General features: G+C 36.8%; 1 protein-coding gene across 1 annotated transcript; it reads right to left on the reverse strand.

The window, feature by feature from the left end:
- Positions 1 to 984: 984 nt before the first annotated feature.
- Positions 985 to 19,108, reverse strand: fndc4 (fibronectin type III domain containing 4). Its single transcript, XM_004083827.4, has 6 exons — positions 18,448 to 19,108; positions 11,974 to 12,089; positions 10,787 to 10,991; positions 5,621 to 5,710; positions 3,203 to 3,336; positions 985 to 2,787 (listed from the first exon to the last, which is right to left on the reverse strand). Exons 1-6 carry the CDS (start codon positions 18,521 to 18,523, stop codon positions 2,746 to 2,748), a joined length of 663 nt encoding a protein of 220 aa, XP_004083875.1. The 5' UTR covers positions 18,524 to 19,108; the 3' UTR covers positions 985 to 2,745.
- Positions 19,109 to 20,728: the final 1,620 nt, after the last annotated feature.

Raw genomic sequence — 20,728 nt, forward strand, 5'->3', positions numbered from 1 at the left:
TTTGGGGATTTTATTAATTTCCTGTCTGCAGCAACAGATGAAAAGAAGACCAAAAAAATGATGCCAAATCTCTTTTCTCTTTTTATTTGTTTGTTTGTTGAACCGCAAATGAAAATTTCTGTGTAACTGACTGTTAACAGGAGATTTAAAACCACGGATATAAGAAATTCTAAGTTATATTTGCATTTCAAATTTGCATATTGTGATGCCTGTTTTGCAACTTAATGAATTCATTCAAAAGCATACTCAGTATGCTTTTGAAGTGCTTCTTAGGAGGTATGATAGAAACTGATTTTCAATAGTTTCATTGCTAAGCTAGAAGGTTTTTATTTTTTGATCAACCCCAACATAAAGGAAATATTAGGAAAGGTTCAGCTTCTTCTATTCTAGATACCAAACAATAATTGTAGTCATTGATGTTCCTTTTTTTTAATCTCAGAATTTGCCATATGACCTTAACCTGCTATAAATCACTTGAACAACTAATAACAGGGCTTCTGCTGCACAGAACCATAAACAGGGAAAAGCACTTGTAGAGCACTCTAATTACATTTGATTCTGGGATGAGTTATATTCTCAGACACGTCTCTGTAATTAAGATTTTTATTGGGGCCATTCTAGCATAAAGGTTGAAGAGAAACACCTGATTTAATTGGCCTCCTGAACTTCTGCAGCAGGCAGTTCTGTCTCATTACTTTTGGCTTATCAAGGATTAATACTGCAGCTAATGAGGAGTAATTTGACTTCTGCTAGCCTGTAATGGTCACCTTGTACCACAAAAGTTTTTATTTATGTATTTAGAAAAAAGGGATTTATAAAGTTAAAGAGTGTCTGTCGGGGAAATGTCATGTTTGCTTTAAGAAGCCACATTTCTCTTCAGGCTTTAAATTGTGTTTTTGGTGTTTTTAACATGTTCTTGTAGCATTTCTCTCATGATGGAGGACACATAAAATAATTAACCAGCAGATTAAACAGATCAAAACAGCATTTCTGAGTATTTCTTTATTTATAAATCATGATGAATCAGAAGCAGATGAAAAAATGTCGTTTGAAAGAACTTGTGACGCTAAAACTACAATGGGTGGGCCAAAGTCTCCCTGCTCTGCTCCATTCTGATGCATCCACTTGCAGAAAAACAGATATGTTAACATCTTTTTGTCTCGTCTGAGCTGGGGTCTGGCTCAAAACTGTAGCTGGAAAGCTCAAGGTTTCTCACCATTTGTTTTACAGCAAGAACGTTACATTAGGGGTTATTCTGAGAGTTTGTAGAGAGAATAAACAAAGGGATGATGGGATATCAGCTGAGGCTTACACAGAAGCTGAGGCTTCTGTGGCAAAAGTTCCTCCCACAACTCAGAGGTAAATTTCTAATAAACTACTTTTGTTCTGCAGCAACTATGTTCTAAAAAACAACACAATTTTTGTTTTGTTTTTTTATTTTGCCTAAAAACAGCATAATCATGATTAAAAGACCACTGGGAACATTTTTGAAAATTTGTCAAAAGATAATAAATTCTGGTGTATTTCAGTGATGCGTGAATACGCAAAAGAAAATAGTGACTTTAAAGAGTACACAAATATATTGACCCCATATCAGCAGCTGTTAAAAATGTGTGATGTCTCTTATGTATTCCCTAGAGTGCATTGTAAAAGGGAATTCTAACAAAGTCTAATTTTGTTTTAAATTCTCTGCCATTAAGTACAGTGTGGATTATGCTTAAACAAGCAAAGGACCAATTTCTTATTGTGTCCATTTAATGATTACATTTCTTGCTTGTTTGGTATCACCCTAACTGAAAGAGTTTGGTGAATGGATTCTAACATAATGACACCTTTTGCCTTGTTTTTTTTTATCACTGTGGTGAACATTTCACGGGTAAAATCTAAAAAACTTAGAAACAGTAATGGATCCTTTAAAAGTAATCTGACTGTATAGTAAATGTATTTACTCAGAAACTGATAACAGAGAGAACAAAAAGAAGATGAAATAAATTTACTTCATTTTACTGTACTGTTATTTTATTTATCCAGCGCTGGGATAAATGTACAATGAACAACAAATACTATCCTACACGCAAGAACCTGCATGCAGCTTTGTTTAAGAAACAGCTCTACAGGAAATTGACCTGGAAAAACCATGGTAAATAAAGTTTTTACAGATGTTTTTCAGACACATGAGTCACTCTCCTTATTAACAAACATCTCTCGGTAGTCAATAAGACAATAATACAGTTCTGAACAGGCAGTAAATAAACACTACTCCTCTTTAATCTAACAGCACATGCCATTATATAAAAATACACAGCATTTTTTAAAGTCACAACAGGCCTCCCAGAGATGAAAAGTTATATTGTGTGTCATATTGCGATAATACACAAAGCACCTAGCAAAGACATCAGTGTTGAAGTGTACCATGGGTTAACATCAGTTATGACGCGAGATTAGTAGTTTGTCAAGCACTTAATAATTGGATTTTTGGTATTTTGGAGCTGTGTTCTGGTTTGGAGTTTATTCTCAGGGGGTGGGGGTGTCACTGTAAATTTTTTCTTCTATTATTATTTATCACAATTTAACCAGCTGGAATGAAAGAGTGGAGTATGTGGGATTATGTCGCTGTGTAGGCTTGATAATAAGGAATTGAAAAGTTTTTCTCACAATGACTCCACTTTTCTTCCTTTAATAATCAAAGTTGTGAGACATATCAGTGGTCAAACACGGAGAAGTTCCCATTTAAGCCTCCTCTCCTCAAACCTCAATGATGTTGATTGATGGCACAGATGGATGAAACTGGAAAAAAGAGAAAAATATATAAATTCCTACAGCAATTCAACTCTTGTTTTATATTTTACAATGACTATCGGTCTTTCAAATGGGCAAACCAAAAATATTTTCACACCTTTTTTAATTTGTTTCTAATTTGAATTCAATCATTACTTTTTAGTTTGAATCAAACATATTACATAATATTTATGAATTAAAACGTGTAAAACTTGTTTTTTGAGCTGAAACAGCTTTTTTTCTCATGTGTAATGCTGTTTTTTTAACCAACATGTTTCTATTTGTTTGAGATCTACATACATTGCACATATCTGCTTACTTCAATTGCTTTTATGTTTTCTTTTACGTAGAAAATGTCTTATGGGGGGGAGGGCTGCACAAATGGAGAAAAATAGGCACATTTCTTTAAAGTTCAGAGGCTCACCTTGCTCCTCAGCAGACCTCCGCTGTGATGCTCCGGCGTGCTCCTCTCTGAAGAAGGTTTGACTTTCTCTTTATTGTTGCTGGAGTCATTATCCTTTATGATATCATACTGCCGACAGAACAGGGCAATAACCGCTGCAGGGAGGATATTTGAAACACACAACAGACAGAAACACGGTCATGAGCAGGAGCACAACTTCCTGTAAGCGAGCAAACTGAAATGACGTGTGTGTAATAGAGTTTTGCTCCCTGGGGAGCTTGTCGGCCGTGCCTTTCTCTGGAAGCTGGAAGGAGTTTTATTGTTGCATTTTGCAGTCTGCGGGATGCAGATCAGCATCCAGTCTGAATCAGTCTGTTAATTCGCAATCAGCATCCTCCTGTCTGTGATCGATCACTTTAAACCAACTTATCTCTATTCGCTGGCTTTCAATTATTATCTGAGCTTCTTCACTTTCTACGTGTCATTGTTTGCTTCAACAGGTTATAGCAGCTTTCCTTTTCTGTTGCTGAGCTGTGATTTTCTTTAGTTAATTTTTTATCATTTTGATTTTTCTTTTTTGCCTGTGCAGCTTTTTCATCTGAGGTGGTTTTATAAGAAGAAAAAAACTGCTTTATCAACGAACAGATTGATCAACTGATAATCCGTTTCTGATTGAGTTTTAATGGGATTCTGTCATTAGGTATTCAAAAGTGGATGTGCAACTCTGATAAATTAGATCTGTAGAGCTGTGGAGATTTTCATTTGACTGTTATCCTCATTTCTGCCACAGCTGCTCCACTGAAGGCTTATTAACAAAGATCTATTGAGGGTCCATAAACACTCTTCTGCTTGAATGCAGCTGCATCTGAAAAATACATGACATATCCTGTCATAGTCTAGCGCTGTCCTATAAAATAGATGTGATGGGTTCTATTTGCTCTACAGACAACAAATAGGGTTTATAAAGTATTTATAGAAGCTCTCAAAAGCTTTTAAGGGGGTGTATTGAAAAAAATGTATAACTTTTTATTCTGCCATACATGTTAATAAATAAAAGCAAATTATTACCTTAAAATGGTTAATTTACATCACTTTATTTTACTGCAGCTTTGTTTTCCTGCATTTCTCCTAAATGCTTTTTGCCATTTTATTTTCCTTTTTTTGTGCTTCATTGATTATGTTATTGTGCTTTAAATATTATTTTATGCCGCTGTAAACATTTCTAACTGACGCTTTAAAGTGAAAAGAACCAATCGGTATAAGCATTTCACAGAAATTCAGCTGCTTGCCAATAGCCCAGGGACAGGAGGCTGCAGCAGCGGGACTTGAACCCTTAAAAAAGTTTTTTTCATTATAATTAACTGCTCCGATGTTCGGATTTACTCTGGTTTATTAGTGCTGGCTTATCAAAAACAACTACATTAAAATTACACAGCCAGCTAAGTACAGATGCTAGATTTGATTTAGGACGGAATGCAGTCTATTTAATTTATATTAGGTCATACAGCCTACATTACATTAGTAAGAATGAACACTTGTCATAATGAAAGCAAATCTACATTAATATGAACATATAGTTTTATATATGGTTGTAAGTTGTAATTTATTACTAGATATTGAGTGTTGGGCTACCCTCTTGTTCATGTTGCGACACATTACATTAATGTCTCAAAGTAATAATCAGATTTTTTTGTTTTTTGTCCAGCTTTTTGTGGATGATGCAGACGACAGCAGCAAATGGCGTGGAATAAATAAAGTTAAGTCGCAAGTGTATCAGCTAGAGTACATATGCCACCGGTCTCTCGTTCCTAGTTTTTTATAGCCTCAGCGTGACTTTCACTCATTATTATTTAACATCTGGCTCTGGTGGTAGGAAAGCTCTGCTCCAGGCAGCAGGAGAGTTATCTTGTTGTGCTTCAGCACTTCATTTATCACCACACTTCAACTATAAAAGAGTCATGAATGCAAATATCCGAAAGACAGGAAGACATGATGTTGATGTTAGTCTGCTCTGCTTTTACTTTACTATCTTTTATGACATTGAGCAACTTTTCAACAAACTGGCAAACCATTTTGTGTAAACCAGAACTGAATCTGTATCTTAAGTAGTTTCAACCTGAAACTACTTAAAGCTGCAGAGCAGTTAAGACATTTCATCAGTAAAAAAAAGAAGACTAAAATATGTTTTGACAAAAGAAAATGAGGTTGAAAATTGCTCATATTGGCTAAAATAGATCAGTGAGATCAAAGTTAGGTAGAGCACATGCAAAACAAGAGGATGAAAATAAGGATTAGGTAAACTGATGTAAAAACTCAGCAGTTAGTTTCATAAAAATGTGCATAATTAAAAATAATTGGGGAAAAACTTCATGTTTTGTTTGGATCTTTAAAATTGGTCTTTACAGCTTTTTTTCCTGGACTTCTGCTGCGGAAACTCACCTGCCCACATGAGCAGGACCACCACAATGATGATCATCTCTCCGGTCTGGAGATGTCGAGACTTGTCCAGGCCCTGCACAGTGGGGTCATCTGCATAAGAGAGTAGAATGTTTGCTCCACATCTATACAGTATAAAAATGGCTAAAGTGAAGCTTTGGCACAATCTCAAAAAGGAAGATCTACTTCACTTCCAGGTACGCTGGGTTGCTACGGCATTCTACACGCCATTATCAATGAGGCCTTTGATTTATCCTTTTCTACTCAGCTTATCACAATCATGTTTTGGCTTTTAGATTCATGAACAGGAAACTCTCTGTATTCTATAGTGTCTTGGTTCTGGGATTTATTCATCTATCCGACCTCATCCCAAGCATGCAAAACATAATTTGTTCAGATTCGAAGTTGATAGTCTTATTTCATGCACGTAATTCTGTATCACAAATACATCTTTATGCGCTTCCCTAAGACCTCTCCCTTTTGAAAAGCTGCCCAGATGCTTTGATTGATTCCAGATCCATTCCTTGACACAATTTGTGGATAATGTACTTGAAACTGCACACAGACTGCCAGAAGTGGACTCTATTATTTAAGCTCACCACTGCATATCAGAGCTGTGAATGTTAATTTGCTTTGAAGCGCATTGACTGAGAGCCATTTTTGACCCTTCCGAATCTCAACTGGATGGAACTTATCCAGTGCACCACTTTTCCTAATTGCCATCTTTATTCAATGAAACCCGACTGAGATGTTTACTTTTGGTTAGCTTTCACAAACAAACAGAGCTTTGCTGCATCAGTCGCGTGTTACTATAGAAACATGGAGGAAGGATAAAGGAAAAAGTAAAGTTCCACCATAAAAAAACAGATTTGACAGGTTTTTTTTGCATGTATGTATGTATGTAAGCATAGTTATGCCAAAACTAGGAGGGTGAGTATCATTGGAAGTAATGCAGGTGTGTCTGAAGGAAAAACCTGCTGAATTATTTCAATCCTGAATTGGATGGTTTGACTTTCCCCAAAAAGTTCCAATCAAATTCTTAGTGTCCTATTTTGGGCTTTAAGATAAATCCAACAAGTAGGTTGGTACGTGTTTGTTAACCCTTTAACACCGGAGCTTTAGCTCCACTGTTGACATTCTTTCGACTACCGTAACTATTAAACAGTTTAAGCCATTAAAGTAATTCCAGCTGATTCTGCTGAGGAGAAAAGCAGCTTTGTGCCTTTAGCATAAAGTGTTGAATATCGGTGCAAAGCCGACCTCAAAAGCCGCTTTTCTCTGCAGCAGAATTAGATTCACGTTAATCTCGTGACCGGTCAAAGAGTTACGGTACGTCAAAAAGCGTGGGTTAAGATGTCGTAGGGGGACATCTCTGGAGTTAAAGAATTAAAACTGTTAGAATTATTGGAGATCTCATCACTCCGGGTTAACGTGTGAAATTACAAACCAGAAAAAAAATTGTAATTAGTAAACTATAAATACTCAAAGTGATTCTAAAATTTCCTTTCGTTTTTTTATTTTTTATTTTAGAAAGTAGAAACCCTAAATAAAGTTTACTTTTAATCTGTTTTTTGCATTTTTTCAATTCGTAATTTCATCATTTTCAAGTTGAAATGTGATTTTTTTAACTTTATATTGTGTCTAAATTTAAGTTATCAAATAGGATTCATTTTTGGAAAACGTGAGGAAAATAAAGACAATTTAAATGCAGTTTACTGGAAATTTTAAACAGTTTTGATCAAATGATCAGTTCTTTTACATAGGTATTAGAAGAAAATGTGATCACAGATGATGATCAGAAAAGCTACACAAACCTTACAGATTTCAGTCAGTTTATCAGACCTCTTCATTTGCATGTTAGCTTTTCTTTTTTGACATACTAGTCTAGATGTTTGATGCATGGCATGTCATGCTGAAGAGAAAGAAAATATTCCCACAGGACCTGTACATGTCTTGCTTCTGTACTGTTGCTCCTTTAGTGCATAAAGGAGTTTGTTTAGGTAATGACTTAACCTTCCCTCTGCACACCGCTAGTCCCCCGATGCTTATAGACCTGTGAACTGTGTCAGAAAACTGAAAACACACCAGCAATACTTTACAGCTATACTCTGTTTGAGTTATTCTTTCTTTTTACCTTTATTTGAAGCATTTTGCCTGTAAAATATTTCAAGTTTTTCTTCCCTATAAATGGGAAAGTTGAACCATTCTATGGTATAAATAGGATAACATTTGTTTAAATTAATAGCAAACTGTTTCAGAGGAAAACTGAAAATTAGATATCTGGGTTTGTATCAACGTTAAGAGAGGAACCTGAGTTTTACACAGTTTTCTTCCTTCAGTGAGTCTTTGGGGACCTACTGCATAGTTTAAGGGCTTAAACAAAATTGTAAAGCAACTTTTATAATGGTTGAAGCTGCATTTAAAAGATGCTTTACTGACTAAATGGATGGATGAACTAATTTCCTATTTCACTAGCCAAGTTAAATAAGTTGTCACCTAATAAAACAAGAAAATACATGTATGTATGTAAGAGATAATTACAACAGGTAGCATGTGTTCTACAATCTTTCTGTTGCCAACACGAAAAAAAAGAATGCCTTGATTGGACTTTATAACTGGGGCACAGACAGAATGCAGAACTGACATCAAATTTATGTGTAAAACAAACTCTAGCCTAGAAAATGGGTGGTTTTTCTGACCAACTTAGAAAGTGTAATAAACTCTCAATGCTGCTGCACCTTATTTGAAATATCCTTAAGAGTTCTTCATTCTGCTTTATTCTGCTTTTTTAAACTAAAGATTAGTTTTTAAAAATTCTAGAGTAAGCAAGAAACACAGCCTAATCAAGTCAGTTGTTTTGCTCAGTTAAATGTCAAACATTGATCTACTGACAGATAAGATTCAGCATTTTCCGATCTTCAAAATTATCTATTTTCCCATTTCCACAGCTCACACACACTCACATGAAGATACAGTTTTTCATGCCTCAACACAGAAAAATAAATCCTAAATTAAGCGAATGCACCATGGATGCCTCTGTTCAAGAAGATTTATCTTTCTAACAACAGTTTCACCAAATACACTTACTGTATAGGATCAGATCAAGAATGTAAAAAAAGTAACTTTACTGTTTGATTGGAGGATCTATGTCAGAATTTGTTTTCTGCAACAGCACAGTAACCAGTTGATTTTCAATTTTTCACAAAAATGTTTTTGAAACCCTTTGTGTAACCGAGAATTTACTGTTAATATATGAGGAAACTACCAAGAGCAAAACAGAGCCGACTTCCCACCTTTGTGCTGCAGCGAAGGCAGCTTGACAGGAGGCTGTGGGCGGAGATCAAAAGCGGAGGTAAAGATACAGAGGCAGACTGATGGCTCACTAAATGACAGTTTCAGACCTTGGGGCCGTCAGACACAGATTGTTTGAGATGTCATTTCAGACTCTCAATACATATTTTTTTCTTAAAATGTTCCTTTTGAGGAGTATGTTTTTTTATTACCTTGGGTGACAAAAAATTCAAAAGAGTGAAGTCATTACGTTAATGTGTTTGTAAATGTGGGGATACAAAACTTCAGAAAGCAGCCGGCTTTGGCTTTCACACAAAGTCAGGTGGGTGGTAGGAGCTGGAGCTTGCAGGCACTTGACAGCACGTTCCCAGCTGTGCTTCATTATCAATGTCAGGCCTCTTTAGGAGGATTCAGGAGTCAGAAGAGACTTTAGTGCAGAAGCATATAAAGTGTCTGTAATGGTTTGCCTCTGTCTGTACCTTGGAGAAAACGTCTGTGGTGGAATATGCCTAATTAAAGTGCAGTTTTATGTAAGGCAGGAAAAAAAACAAAAAATGTTGCTGCAGCCCTCTAACTCTATTTTACCAAACTTTGAGGACATTTGTTGTTGGGGAACCTTTGACTATGGCCCATCATTGTTAAAATAGCCAACATCTATCCATTTGGCATGCACTTGAATCTTCTTTCGTTCTTACTCACCTTTGAATTTTGGGGCGTTCTTTCCCTCCTTCAAACATCAATCTCTATCAGGAAGCATCTGGTTTTGTTCTCTAGATAAGATGCGATGCAGAGGCCGGATGTCACAGCCATCTTATGATTTAGATTGAACATTGTTATCTTGTGACTGTCAGACATTATTGTTGTCTCTCAGACTGTGATGACACAAATTGTGACTATCATGACATGTTTCTTTAAGCTTTATTCCTTTGAAAAGTTGAGTTACAATAATGTCATTTTGTGTGTTCTGAACAAAGAAGGTCTACTTTCAGAGGCTTTTATTTAAAAAAAAACATCCTACTAAACATTGTTTACATTAAATGTCTGAATCAAATCAAATCAAAAATTAACCTTTTCATGCTTTATGTCGCTAATTCGCAACATACCATTTAATCCAGAACTAAAAGTTTTTTTGGCAATGCTTTATAAGGTAAAAAAACAATGAAGTATATTTTAGTTGGAAATAAAGTAAGACATGAAGAGGTTAAAGTTTGTATTAAACTTTCAGCAAAATATTGATTTTTAGTTTTGGTGTTAGGTCTGTTTACTTTTTTTTTAAATTCCGGGAGCAAAATTAAAATTAATCTTTAAATTTAGGGGGAGAACAGATTTATAATGTGGTCAATATTGTTTTTTTTATTGATTTGTAATTTGTGATTTTTATAGCTTTAAAAAGCATTCTAGATGGAATTGATAATCTTAATAATCATAAATAAACAACATTGTTTTATAGTTTTATATGCTGAAAAAAAAACACTACGCATTTGTTCAGTACACACAGACATACTCTCTATAGAATATTTACATTGGCAGGTTGACCATCAGCTATGTATTATAGTAACATTAACGAATGAAAAGAATTTAATTTTAATAAGTATTATCTTTAATCTTTAATCTTTTCACAGCATTTGATCATTTCTTATGTTCAAACTTGCTCAATTCTTCACCCTCTGAAAACATTTAGCCTTAACTTTTCTAATGTTGTTTTTTAGCTCTGTTCCCATGAACACAAATCCACTTATGAGGTGGTTGTTTTTCTGTTGTGCATCAACGCATCAATTCAGTTGCTAAATGAAGACCTCAATTATCCAACGACTATCACTTACCAACCTGAGGAACAAGTTTGTTAGCTGGTATTCTGTTGATCTTGAAAGCACCCACCTTGGTTAGAACTGTTGGAGGGGAAACGGTCCGTCTTCTTGAGGGTGCGAAAATGGATTTTCTTGCTGGCTTGACTTTCCCCATAAAGACCGATGGACTGGACCTGGATGATGTAATCCGTCTCTTCCTCCAGGTCCCAAAGAACACAAGAGCGACTGGTGGTGTTGACCTCCCGAATGAATCTCTGCATGTGTCCATCCTGCCTCTGGTTATTACAAAAACGATAGAGAGCAACAAAATAGATTGAACTATTGACTGCTCCCGGCGGGGATCGATACAAAGGGCGATAAGAGGATGACACAGAATAGAACATCCATGCAAAATTGTCCTTAAAAAAACAACTTTGTTTGAGAAAGCAAAAATGCTTTGCTGCATTCAATTTGTCTGGGAAACAAAAAAAAGGCAATTTCCACTTCTAAAATCTTAAAAAGGTGAAATTATTGTATGTTGGGATAATTTGCTATCAGAAAGCACTCTTTTTATGTTATCATGAAAAGAGTATTCAGGAGTTGAACTCTGTCTCAGTAATACATTTCCATAAATATTCTTGAAACGATAAAATTTGACGCCTTTTGAGGTCGATCAAAGAATTTTTAACCAAAAGCCATCACTACTATTTCTAAAAGCCTGTATGCTCCCAGATGTGTTTTTATGTCTTTAATTGCAAATTCTGGAGAAAAATGAAGTTTTCAATCTGTGATGAATATGGATACAAATTTGCTCTTAAATGCCATGAAAGTGATTACATAGGCATTTAAGTGCAGCTGCCTGCTATGATGAAGAACCTCGAAGGATATTTAGTCACACTGAATGAAAAGCAAAGTTCAATGATCTATAATGGCTTGACTTCCTTGGAGCATAAGGGTAGGAAGCTGTTTTGCATGACATTGTACTGCTGTTTGACTCATTTCGTTTTTGCATTTTAAGATCTTTTTGTTCTAAAAAAAAACCCACTTTGAGTGGCTCAATGCTTTAGCCCTAGTTTTTCTCCACTAATCGACCATGAGAGGTAAACCTTTCTCCATATTAAGCAAAGCCTCTAGGAGAATTTCATTATTTAAATCCTGCAGAAATCACAGCCCGGCAAAAAGTGTTTAAAGAGACGTGGAGCTATATTTTACCCACTGGCATGCTTGAGGATTTATGTAAAAAAAAAAAAAAGATTCTTGTGGTTTCATAGAAAATACCTGCTGTGAGATGGAGAAGCCAATAATTATGTCCCCCTCTGGAACCTCCCAGGATACGGTTACAGAGTCAGCTCTCAGGTGCATGACAGACACGTTGACGGGAGCTGGAGGTCGATCTGAAAAAGAAAAGAAAAAACAGCAGGAGAAAAGACCTTTAAATTGACTGTGAGAACAATTTTTGTGCAATATTTGGGAAAATATCTGGATTTAGACAGCTGGATTTTCATCAACTTTCACTCGTCGTGGATCTGCGGGTTTGTAATATTTTCAGTTCTTTCTGCAGTTCTATAATAAGGTCTTCATTGTTTTTTTTCATCACATCAACAGATCTTTATATTCAGCACCAAACCTCAACAGTGAAATTGCAGTAATTACTGTTCTGTGCTATTGCAACTGGGTTACTCAGAATCAATGATTGGGTCCCCAAAGGTGTACGAGGCACACAGCACAAAGGTCAGATGTATAACTATCCAATGAAAGTCAAATCATTAGCACTCTGACTCTTGCATAGATACGGTAATTCAAATTGTGTTTTCTAATTTCTATTTCTCTATAAAAACAAAGTATTAGCAGCAAACTTTAACCTCCAAGCATCCTTTTGTTTTCTTGGCAGACATGTCATTTTCCTTTGTTTTCTTTTCTTTTTCACGTTTCTAGATCTATTCCTAGTCCTCAGCAATAAATGAGACTAAAAGGGTAAAAAAAAAACATTTATTGAACTTCTATTACAAAAACAAGCTGCTCCTTCCAGCTACGGTTCCTGTTGTTCAAAAGGTTTCCAACAAGCCCCTGTTTTGCCTCACTGAGTTGGGAGACATGTTTGCTGAACCGTCACATACCACATTGTTTGAGCAAACTCCCCCCAAACCTTTCTTAACCATTTACCACTTTGCACGTAAGACTTGGCCACCGTGCTTGGTGGAAAGCAGGAACAAAACGATTTAAAGAACAAGGTGCAAAGAGCTGACAGCTCAAACAGAGAACCATTTACAGCTGCACAGTCTATAAGCCTCGGTCAGATGGACATAGAAGATGGGATAATCAGGAATGTGTCACTGGGGCTTTTGTTGTAACAAAATGTTTACTGAGAAGTGGGTGAAGCTTTGAAAAAAGGGTCCATGCAAGACATAGGAGATTATTATTTAAAAAAAGGTTATTGCAGGTAGCATTGACTTATGTGAGCACATAAATGCACTAAATAAATATGCATGACCATGGATGGCACTTAGAGATAGACCCATCCTTTTATAAAAATAAGCAAATCTTTTTATGACCCTTTGAGCATCAATTACTTTGTTGTTTTACTACCTTCATTTACATTCCACAACACACTCAGGGTTTGATGTCAATCTATGATGATTCCTACTTTTTTGCTTTTAATTTTTCTTCTCCGTTTGAATTGTATCGGTAGCTCTCTGTTCTATCCCCTAAATGTGCCAGAGCACATGCTAATCTGTTTCAGAGACCTTGAGTTTTGCACATCAATGAAAACAGGCAGTTACATAATCTTCTTTTAAAGACCAAAACACCCAAGAAGACCTGCTGGGGACAGGAAATGACTGGTAGCTAAAGGTGGACCTGAGGAAACAGCTCAGAGACGTGAAATGGTTCCACTCTCTGAAGCATCAAAGCAGATCAGCATGTTGGAGTGTACAATGCCATGGGTGGTACGCACAATGCATTCCCATTGAGGTAAGGGGGTGGGGATTTCTAGGACAGTCACTCTGCTGTGCCCAAAGCCTCCAATGAATTACAGGGCTATCTACACACCATCAGGGGCCACAGAGAGAACCTCCCAATGGTTGTAGGCCCAAACCCCCAGTGACCCACTGATGTGTCCAAGAAAGTGCATCGCAAGATAAATGGAAATTTCATACCCTAAATAAGATCAATGCTGGTCTCCAGGTCTCTATTTGGTTAAAGAATGTGACACAGAGGCAGGTTTTTAAGAGCCTTATGTAAGATGAGCATCAACATCCCCTTTTAATATGAAGCAGAGGAAGTTGGGTTCAGTCTCCAACACAGAGCACAGCTCCCTAGTGATTGGTTTGTGGTTGTGTGTGTTGTGGGTGAAGGTGACGGAGCCGAACGACAGGCCAGGCTATTCTGCAGTCAAGATTGAAAGCCCAAAAGGAAATTAACATTTAATAGAGATGGTGTGTGTGGGGTGTGAGTGTGCGTGTGTGAATTGGATGAGGTTGGAAGAAGACACAGGCGTCAATAGGTTAAAAGGTTGTCTTTCTCATTTCGGCCACATAGTAACCATTTAATTAAAGGATACTGGGTTCAGTGTGCTGATTGAAAGCTGTAAAATATACATTTAAAGGAAGCAAGTCGAACCTAGTTTCATTTGACCTAGAATTTTCTATGTTATTAATCTTTTTCTTTGACAAAGAGTTTATATACTTTGACTGCAGCAAACAACAAATTATATTCTAATTTTTTTAAATTCTTTTGGTAGTGTTTTTTATTAACAAAAAATAAAACCAACTGCCCTAAAAAAACCACAATAGTTAACTGTTGATGTCGTACTTTTTTACTTCCATGTAGTTTTAATGCCTTTTAATGCCCTCATTTTCAATGACAGTAACAGTCAAGAGTGACAGAATTTTTTTATAAAGACCCCTCCATTGAAAATTGTGTTTTTAACATGTTCTGGTGGCATTTTTCTTAAATGTAGGACAATTATAGAGAAAATTAAGCCTTCCATTCTGCTCCCGGGTGTTTTCTTTATTCAAATAATTGAGAATCAGACAAAAAAAAAAGCCTTTTGAAAAAGCACTAGCTCCCTGATCCGCTCCATTCTGATGCATCCACTTGTAGACAACTAGACCCATGTACAGCGTTGATTTTCTTATCCAAGCGGGCAACTGGCTCATAGCTGTACAGCTGCATAGCTCCAATATTGCTAGCCATTGTTGTTGCACCACTAATGTTAGACTGGGGTTGTGAAGGGCTGAAAGCTACTGGGAAAGAGTTTAAACAGAGAAATGGTGGGAAATGGGGACAGGCAAATTTTCAATGAAACTGTTTTGGAAAATGGATTTTTTTTTTGGCTAAAAACAGCATAATAATAATTAAAAGACCACTGACAACATCTTTTCAATACACCAAAAAATGAGTGGGACTTTAACAGATGACAGCAGTGCTAGTTTCCTCACATTAAAAGCTACTCTATTGCTCTGCTGTTTAAGTTAAATTTATAAACAGAAAATACACAAAAGTGGAAAGGTTAAATTGCAAAAGCATTGACCTTCTACATATTTTTAACAACTAAAATCCCACAGAACATCTGTGCTACAAGCATCAATTAATTCATATTGTATTGTGCATTACTGTGTTTAAATCATTTTTATCAATTATTACTTAGAACTAATACTTTTTTTTAATTGCATCTTTCTTTTTTCGTGGTTCAAAAAAATGAATCCAGGTTTTTATTTGTTTGTTCTGGGAAAAGGGATGCTGTAATTCAGTGCTGCAGAGTATTAGTCTGCTTTGTGGCCATTTAAGAGCAGCAAGCCTCAATTCTCTTCAGTTCTTGCCCTACAGTAAGGGACCCCCTGTCCCACCCCCCTCCGTGGAGAAAGGTGCAACATCAACATGTGACGCTACACACTTATTTCTTTCAAGCTTGCATGATATGATATGAACGGTGTCGAGGACAGCCACGCATGGACACCAACACAGCTGGTATCTTCGGTGCATCGCCTATGGTTCATTTACTGATGATGGAGGAAGTGACAACTCCCTGAAAACATTCCATGAATCACAGCTAACGCTGAGGTGTTTTATGTGACATGACGGTGTTTCCATTACAAGCAGATGAGGGGGACAGCTTCATTTTCACCATGGGTGGGTAAATAATCCTCCTAATGTCATATACATCACACATACCCCAATTCTTTTGTCACCATTTTGTGTTTTACGTACATATATATAAAAACAGACTCATGGAGATAAAAACAATTGAGATTCAGTTCCCTTCATGCATGAAGACTCACTTCTTTTCTTTAATCCAATTCCCTTTGTGTTGTCATCAGCTATAATTGTCATTGTGAAAATTGACCACTGACTACGTGACTAAGGCCTCCTTCACTGGAAGGGTTACGTCAGAGCTGAAATTAAACCACCATAGGTTACAGAGGACGAAGAGTGTGTCAGAACAAATAAAGGGTAAGACCTACAGTGGCTGTGGGAGAACTGCCAGGATGAATCACAACATATAGCAAAAGCCGACATTAGCTAGAGTACACATGGAGAAATAGGGAGAGTGCTGCATGGTCTCTCAATGGCTGGGGAGTCTAATGTAAGGACAACCAGACTAAATTTATCAGTGCACGCTGTGAGAGTTTAGCTCTGATGCTGTTTATGCTGCCTTTGCTTGTAAAGCAGAATCACTGTTTAGTTTATTGGCTGTCAACCTGTGAGTGGCTGGAGATTGCTCATGGACAAACAATATGCCCTGATTTACATTACAAAACGGTTAGGGAGGCCTTCATTCAATGGCTACTTAAAAAATTAATAATGCTGGAATCAAATGTAGCATGTTTACATGCATGAATTATATAAAAAAAAACCATTTGGTTTGTAATTAAAACTTTGATTTAAATAGATCCAACATCTGCAAGACAGCATCGTATGATCTCTAAACCATGCAGGGCTACAGCTATGGCACAGGTAAGGATTTCTACAAATCCACAGCTAGTTGTTTTGGTTCTGCAGGCATCTAAAATTAATTAAAGCTAAATTAATGGCTATGAGTTCGTCAGCGATGCTCAAATAACCCAAATGTTCAAACTGTTTAATCCTTTAAAAGCCTACAGTCTGTTGTGTGGGTGGGTTTAAAATATATCCCATGTAACAAGTGATTACATTATGTCAACTTCAGCAAATACAAGCTGTCAGTCTAATGGTTTTGGCTGAAGCACTGAGCTGCTGCTTGTCAAAAATGTGTCACCGAGTTTATGAATGAGCAGATTGCCAATTTGATTTGAGCTTGGCCGTCTCACACAGCCAATAAAACCTGATCTGGTTTGTTTAATTTGTCAAGCTGATACTGCATTAATGCTTGTAACGTGTGCAGTGTTTTTTAGTGTCAATGTAAATACTTGTGTCCAAACGCTTACTGTTAACTTATTCACAAATGTACAAAGGAAAATAACTTCCATTTGACAGAATGAAAACCTCAAACTGTTTTCATGCCTTTGTTTTGATGCAAATTGTTCAATTTTTTAATTCCATTTCATAAACTTATCTCATTGTCTTACCTTAAATAATGTAACTGCCATTTATTTTACATTTCATTCTGGCATCATCCTTGTATTAAGTGTTTTTGCTAATTATCAATCATTCGGAACCCAACACATAGCCTGTCTCTACGTAATTTGAAACTATTGTAACAGATAAACGTAAAAACATCAACAAATGAAATAGGTTGTGAAATAAATTTTAACAAATCCGTGAAACTCAGAGTTGAACCTAAGTTACAGATTGTGGAGTCAACTTATTTTTCAGGCACTTCTTCTGTAAAACAATGTGTGGAATATGATTAACTTAAGTTAATAGAAAAGGCAAAACTTTAAAATTATAAAGTATCTTAGCTTTTTGACAGTGGCCATTTCCAAAAAAGAAACGTATCATTGAACAAATTTAGATTTTAATCTCAGCACTGTAAAAGCTTGAGAGTCTGAGCATGCAGGAAAAGTCAGTCAATAACTCAACAGTTCTTTTTATTCCCTCTGAAGCTCATGGTAACCACTAAATTCATTTTTCAAATGAATATTTCTACTGTTCTTAATGTAAATTTGCTGTATGTGGCAGACTAATTTGGCATGAGAAGCTTTTACTGTCACATTTACAAACAAACCTTAAGAAAGTCTACTTTCATGCCATGATGGATTTTCCTTTATGCGTTGTTGTTGCTCTTCCAGAGGGAAGTAAGGAGTTTAAAAGAAGCCTTCAGACAGAGACAATGCAGATGAAAGAACACAGAAGCAAAGTCTGTTAAATATCAATTTTCAAGCTGCTTTTGAAGATAAAAAAAAATCTGTACATAAAAGGGCTGAATAATTATTTTTTGGCAAAAGTGAATTACCAGTTTCACTAAAGGCTTTGCTGGATCTACAACAAGTGTTTTTCTGGCAGTTATGTAAACGGAATGGCTCTAGCAGTTGCTAGCAGACAATCAAAAACAAAACAAAAAGAAAATTAATTAAAATTGATGGGCCCTCATGTAATGAGATTAATACTTTTATTAAGCACAAGTAGAGCACTTGAGTCTTTATTTCTGACTAATATATTGTTGTTTTGGGGTTAAAAATATGTGTTTGTGTTTTCTGCATGATAAATGAGGTGAGAACACAGAAAGAAAGTCATTCTGCCTGTGTGAATGACTTTCGGTGTTGTATGACACATTAACATATTGGGATATGCACCCGAAAGCATCAATGCAGAAAAACACCAAAATGGACTTACTTGCTCCTACTAAGAACATAACGCTGCCAAAAAGCAACAGGACCACGGAGTTGACCAGAACAATCAGACGAGCCATGGTTAAGAGGAAAGATAGATCTTCTTCTTTAAACGAAAAATGAAAGAAAAAAGAAGAAGTGGGCTTATCCTAGCAGGGAAACTAAATGAGTGAACTTCATTATTTATTCTTGAATTCCTCCGTAGATGCAAATTTGCTATTGGCCGAATCTGGTTCGAGCACCAAACGATGTCTTCAGAAACATTTCTGCAGCGCCAAGTTTTCAGTAATTCCTGAATCACACCCGTCCTTCCTCCATGATCTAATGACATCAGTCTAATGTTCGACTCCAACAGGCGGCTGAAACTGCGGACCCCTGTCGATCATCGGTGAGCGCAGGTGGAGACAGTTCGTGGGAAAAGATGGAGCTCGCTCCCGTATGAGATTCCTTATCAGAGAGATTCAGCACCACGGATAGCGCCAAAGTTCCGGCTGACTGTTTACCCCTCGAGCTTGGATGCGGTTGACCCACGCGCGTCTAAACGCACACCATCCATTGATTGATCATCCACGTGTCATCACAAGAGAGCGGCACGGACACGCCCACATGATCTGCAGCCGCCAGTCACGCCACGGTGAGCCTCTCTAGCTTTTTGTATTGCAGTTGCAATGTCAGACTGTTTAGCGGCAGTGGGTCGGGTGGGGGTGGGGGTAAGTCTGTCCTCCATGCTGTTGCACCACTTCAATTAAAGAGTCAGGAAGATGAATACCCCGTGTGGGTTGTTTTATTCAAACAGCAACCCCATGTTTTATCATGGAAAATGCTGCAGATAGGTGCGCCTCTTTCCCACCATTCAATGCGCACGCCTCAAGACGTGCAATCAAGAAGACGAATCACGTTGATAAGCTGGGGACATTGCCTCAGTGGGAAAACATTTCAAGGCAGATTGCTTGCAGACAGTACAGAGTATAGGAGTCAGTAAATGTAGAGATGGATGGTTCTTTGTTTCTTCATCCACTTACATTTGTATTACATGCATTTTTAAATAAAGGTATTTCGTTTTCTCTTTATAACAAACTCCTTTGGAGTTAAGCAACATTTTCCTCTGGTTTGGATTTATTTAGTTTCAAATACAAATTATTTGTCTGTAAACTAATTAAATACAATAAGTCAAGATAAAGAAGAATCTTCCTGGTCTGTATTAGTTTTTTATTAATAATTCTGTCGGTTGTAATATAGATCAAAGGTCTCAAAAGCCAGTGTCCTAAATGTTTTCCAACTAACCTGCCATTGAAGCTCCTTATTGGCTAAGCACACCTGATCCAGGTAATCAGCAGCAAATGAAGCAGGATTTCTGACCAGCAGGATGCCAGCCCTCAAGGCATAAAGTCTGAGACACCAGGGGGGTATTCCAGGAAGCATGTTTAAACTAGCCTGACTTTAAGCCTGAACTCTGGCTGAAATCCGCCTGAACTCGCTTACTCTGGGTATGTCGGTTCCAAAAGACCGGGTATGAGTTGGCGTAATTGCGCTCGACTTGGTAACCCTGGGTTAATGCTCGTGCACGGAAGGTACATAAAGACATTCTCAATAGATCGCCGATTTCCGGAGTCACCATGGAAACGCGTGGAGAACCAAAGAGAGCGCAATACTTTAGTGAGACGGAGTCTGAGATTTTAATGACGGCGTATGAAGATTATACGTCCATCAAAAAAGCAACACGGCTGCATCATCAGAAGAAAGAGTTTCTGCTTGTAGTAGAACAACAGACAAAGTAAACGCACAAGTTTCTGATCTCATTTCCATTTTCCTTGTGACGCATATATATATAACTTATCCAATTTTGCCACCTTAAATGAAATACTTCTATTGGTAACAAGTAATTGAGTTAAATTTAATCAACCTAATTTCTTTCGTCTATAAAACTCAATAATTGTTTATTCAACTCAAATTTATGTATTTATCAAACTAAATGTCATATTACTCCAATTCAATTAATATTTTTTCCATCTTAATTAATTATATTTCTTGATCTCTCATATGTCTAAGTATGAGCCGGCAGATGTACTAATTTTTATAACAATAAAAAGGACGGGGAAAAAAAGGCACGTTACGCTCAAATTCATTAAAGAATTGTCCGTCTTTAACATTACCGCGCTGATCAGTAGGGGTAATATAAACTCATCATCCTCTCTTTCATTCTTACTCATGGTGCAGAGACATAAGCACAGTAGGACAAGATAACTCAGCAAAACATGGCAAAACACAGTAAAACAACTAAACAA

This window comes from Oryzias latipes, chromosome 24, assembly GCF_002234675.1.
Source record: "Oryzias latipes chromosome 24, ASM223467v1".
NCBI classification, from domain to species: Eukaryota; Metazoa; Chordata; class Actinopteri; order Beloniformes; family Adrianichthyidae; genus Oryzias; species Oryzias latipes.